The 5235-nt window shown below is 38.3% G+C and overlaps 1 protein-coding gene across 1 annotated transcript in view; it reads right to left on the bottom strand.

The window, feature by feature from the left end:
• Window positions 1-5235, bottom strand: part of PRSS12 (protease, serine, 12 (neurotrypsin, motopsin)) — a 168091-nt gene that overhangs the window by 87398 nt on the left and 75458 nt on the right. The window contains exon 5 of the mRNA XM_006874595.1: window positions 3336-3514. Within this exon, the coding sequence (XP_006874657.1) occupies window positions 3336-3514 (179 nt within the window). The remainder of the gene's footprint in view (window positions 1-3335; window positions 3515-5235) is intronic.

The raw sequence follows: 5235 nt of genomic DNA, 5'->3' as shown, positions 1-5235 counted from the left end.
GAAGCTTTGCTGTAGCCAGTCTACCATCAGTAACCTTCTGATATATGAAATAATAGTAGCATAACCACTAGTATCATAGCAACATGCAAGCCACCATAGTATAACAAACTGACAGATGGGATTTAGTGTTGCTCCTTGCTGTTGTTATTAGGCACTATTGAATTGGTGCAGACTTATAATGACAAAACAAAACATTGCCAGGTTCTGCACCATCCTCATCACTGTTGCAGCCACTGTATCAATCTATCCCCTTGAGGGTCTTCTTGTCACTTACTCTCCATTTTACCAAGCATGATGTCCTTTTCCAGGGTCTGGTCCCTTCTGATAACATGTCCAAAGTATGTAAGACTAAGTTTCACCATCCTCCCTTTTAAGGACCATTCTGGCTGCACATCTTCTAAGACAGATTGGTCCTGTTCTTCAGGCAGTCCATGGTATTGTTAACATTCTTTTCTAACACCATAATTCCAAGTCATCAATCTTTCTTTGTTCTTCCTTATTCATTGTCCAGTGTTCGCATGCATATGAGGTGATTGAAAGTACCATGGTTTGGGTCAGGTTCACTTCAGTCCTCAAAGTGACACCTCTGCTTTTTAACACTTCAAAGAGGTATTTTGAGGTATATTTGTCTGACACAACATGTTGTTTGATTTCTTCATTGCTGTTTCCAGGGGTGTTGATTATACATCCATGAAAAATGAAATCCTTACCAAGGTTTTTGACTGAAACCTTTGATCTTCATCAGTAAATGCTTCAAGTCTTCTTCATTTTCAACAAACAGGACTGTATAATATGCATACTGCAGGTTGTTAATTGGTCTTCTTCCAATCCTGATGTTACATTCTTCTTTACATAGTCCAGCTTTTTAGATTATTTACTCAACACACAGACTGAAAAATATGGTAAAAGGATACAACTTTGACACACACCTTTCCTGATTTTAATGAACAAAATATACTTTTCTGTTCAAACATCTGCCTCTTAGTCTATATATAGGTTCCACAAGAGTACAACAAGTGCTGGAATTACCATTCTTTATAATGTCATGCATAATTTGTTATGTTTCACACAGTCAAATACCTTTGCATAGTCAATAAAACACAGGTAAACATAGTTCTGGTATCCTGTGCTTTCAGCCAAAATCCATTTGAAATCAGCAATGATATCTCTTTTTCCATATCTTCTTCTGAATTTAGCTTAAACTTCTGGAAGTTCCCTGTCAATGTACTGCTGTAGTTGCTTTTTAATTATCTTCAGCAAAATTGTCTTTAAGAACTCCTAAATTATAAATACATTGTAAAAACTAGGCATACTTTCCTTTGCTCTTTCAGTGATAGTGGTAGTGGTGGGGGTTATGTGCTATCAAGTCGGTTCTGACTTATAATGACCCCAGGTTTCCCCAGGCTGTAAATCTTTACAGGAGCAGAAAGCCTCATCTTTCTCCTACACAGCAGCTTGTGGATTTGAATGGTTGGCCAAGCAATTAGCAGCCCAACTCATAGCCCACTACACCACCAGGGCTCCTTTTTTCATTGAGAATACAGTCCAAATTTGAATTTTAAGAACTCAGTGAAAAATCAATCCCTAGAGAATCCTGTAAAGAATTTCCAAGTAGATGTTGTTGTTGTCAGGTGTCATTGAGTTGGTACCAACTCTAAGGTGACCCTATGCACAACAAAACGAAACACTGCCCGGTCCTGGGCCAATCTCACAATTGTTGCCACACTTGAGCTCATTGATGCTGCCACTTGACCAATCCATCTCACTGGGGATCTTCCTCTTTTTCTCTGACCCTCCATCTTACCAAACATGATATCCCTCTCCAGTGACTGGTCCCTCCTGACAATATGTCCGAAGTATGAGAGATGAAGTCTGGTCATTCTGGCCTCCAAGGAACACTCTGGCTGTACTTCTTCCAACACAACACAATAAATTCATCCTAAAAAAGAGTCCTGGTGTGGCACTGTGGGTTAATGCGCTGTACTGAAAAATTGGTTTGATCTGCAAGGTCAGCAGTTCAAGCTCACCAGCTGCTCCTGGGAAACTTGATACAGGGTCGCTATGGATTAGAACAGACCCGATGGCACTCAACAACAACAACAACAAAAAAGATTAAAAAGCTATTTCCATCCAAAATAATCCCAGCGCCCCCAATGAAATAATCTTGGGTAGACGTCATGCTTATCATGACTCTTTGGAGTCTTTTAAAGCAAATGAAAGACTTAGCAACAACAGAACCGTTTATTACTGTAATATTTCACAATTTGCAAAGCAGTGATAAACATATTACCCAATTTAACCATTAAAGCAATACCACAAGGCCAGTTAGCAGGTATTATTATCCTCATTTGTAAGAGCAGGAAATGAAGACTCAAGAAAATGAAAGACTTTGGCATAAATCACATATCCTAAGAGAGAATTTGGAACTAGAAAATCAGGTCTTTTTTCCTAGTCCAAAGCTCTTTCCATGATAATAAACAGCCTCATACATTTATAGTTTGCATAATAAAAACAACAGTGTATGCTAACTAAATACCCTCACTGCCATTGAGTCTGTTCTGACTCACAGTGATCCTGTACAGGGCTTCCAAGGCTGTAAATCTTTATGGTAGTAGAAAGCTCTTCTTTCCCCCTCTGAGTGGTGGGTTTAAACTACTGACCTTGCGGTTAGCAGTCCAGTGCTTATCCTACAGTGCCACCAAGGGCATAAATTCAGCACGTGATAGGCTCTAAGAAGTCTTTTTTTCCCATTTTTTCCCCCAAAGAAAGATTGAAACATCTTTTTTACTGAAGTTCCTTTTGCTATAGGATAGATTTATGATGACCTGATTTCTCTTGCCTGTCCATTTCTCTTTTGTTTCCTCACAAAATGTATAGGTACATAACACCTACACATCCATTTGCCTTCTGCATAATTTGCCTTCATGCATAATCTTCTTAGAACACATGACTATTTAACAAGTACAGTGTTATTTGGGGTAGTCAGAAATTGTTCACAGCAAAGTGAATGTGGTCACTTTGATCGTAGGTTTAATCAATGATCCCATATAAAGTTTTACCAGCCATATTCTGAGAATCAAGACAAGTTAACAGCTGAATGGACTAAATATATAATTACTCATATTTTTGTTTAATAAAGATTTCTATGATTTTGCAGCAATACTTGTTGACTTATCCTTGTAGATCAACCCTTGCCCCAGCACCATTTGGGCTTGTCAAATCTTCCCAACTCCTGAATTTAGATACTATTACTAAATGAACATATACATAAACCAATTCCCTGCATAAAACTAAAAAATTAAATAAATAACAAAAATTGTATTTGAAATGTTTACCTGTCAAAGGGGTACAGGACACTCCAGCATCTTCTTTATGGCCACAGTTATGCTCGCCCCAGGAACTCTTTGGGCATTGCTCAATAGAAAGCTCATTCCCAGTGCAACGTACTTCATCCAGTATAACTGGACCAGATCCTTCCCCAAAATATGCCTGGTTCCATGCTTTGGCGATGCCACTAAACATAAAAACATAAGCATTCTATATTAGGCACAAACGATTGGTTTGATTTGTTCCCTTTGCCCTCGGTAAAGACATGCTGTTGTTGTTGTTAAGTGTCATCGAGTTGGTTCTGGCACATAGCGACCCTGTATAGGGTTTCCAAAAAGCGACTGGTGAATTTGAACTACCAACCTGTGGTTCCAACCAACCATGCAGTCCAGTGCTTTATCCCACAGCACCATCCACATGAGGACATTGATGGCTCAGTAACAGAAATTCTTGTCTTCCATGTAGAAGACCTGGGTGTGATTCCCAGCTAATGCACTTCCTACATAGCCACCGCCCACTTGTCAGTTGAGGCATGAATATTGCTATGATGTTGAACAGGTTTCATGCAGAACTCCCAGACTAAATCAGACTAAATAGAAAGACCTGGCAATCTGCATTTCATTCCATTGTATATTGGTTACCCATGAATACAGGACCAACTCAACAGCACTCAACAATGACATGGTTAGCCCATACATACCCTTTTCAATTCACTCCAACATTCATGTATGACTTTCTGTCTTTGCAAATTTTCAATTATTACCCAATATTTATTATCCTTTTCTTCAGTAGTAATGGGACCTCAGATTCTTAGGAGGTCAAAGCTATCCAGATTAAAGATAGTTCCCAGTCTCCCCTCCTTCTAGATGACTAAATTTTGGTCAATTAGATGGAGGTAGAAGTGTCTTGTGTGACTTCTAAAAGTGTTCTTCCTTCCTCTTTCCTACTGATTACATGACTGGAGTTCTAGGAAGTACCTCGGGCCATATGATGACATGCTAAGGATAACCTGCCTAAGCAAGAAGAAGTCTCATACCCGGATGGTTGGGGAGCCATCTTCTTGAGAGAGAAACAAATTCCTATCTTGTTTAAGCTGTTATTATTTGTAGTTCTCTCTTACACCCAGGCAAGCCTACGTCTAACTAAAAGAAGATGTTAAAATAAAAGACCCAGTTAAGAGATAAACAACTGGGGTCTTTTATTTTTACTAAATTTACTTCCCCCATATTCTCAGGCTTCCAAATTCAGTGAAGATCAAGACTGCCTATCAAAAGGATTAATGACTTGACAAACTGTACTTCTAACCTTCTAATTTTTAGACAAGAGTATTTATATTTTTAGTTTGCTTTTCAGTGATGCTGCAGCTATTCCACATTGTTCATTTCAGCTGCCTTTTTCTCATAACCTTGTAACTGTCTAGAACTAATCAGACAAATGTGAAATAAATAAAACAAAGAAATTCTTAACACAAATGAGATTACCAAAATGACTTAATTTTATGAGAGAAGTTATTTTGCCAAGGGAAATGTCATGACAGACCAGAAGATAGTTTTTACTTCTCTGAACAGAAGTGATAAAGTTCAATTAACAGATTTTTAAAAATAAAGTTTTCAATTGTTTTGAAGTGTCTACCTGCCTAAATATTGATATAGTTCTGACCATGTCAGAAAGCTTATTCTTTCCAAGCTGAATCCTGTAGCAACAGATCCTCAGGTTTAAATTCAGAGTGTATCTTCAACAAACTGGGCTATATTGGGGAAGTTTCTCAAACTTTTCAGGCCTAAGGTACTTTATCTGAACACAGGCATGATAGTAGCTACATTATCAGGTTGTAAGAATTAAACTGTCTGATGCAAAGAAGGAGCTCAACATATGTTAGTTCCCTTTCTCTTTTCCCCCTGATTGATA

Source organism: Chrysochloris asiatica, unplaced genomic scaffold, assembly GCF_000296735.1.
Source record: "Chrysochloris asiatica unplaced genomic scaffold, ChrAsi1.0 scaffold00288, whole genome shotgun sequence".
Taxonomy (NCBI): Eukaryota; Metazoa; Chordata; class Mammalia; order Afrosoricida; family Chrysochloridae; genus Chrysochloris; species Chrysochloris asiatica.
This window is presented reverse-complemented; position numbering and strand designations above follow the sequence as displayed.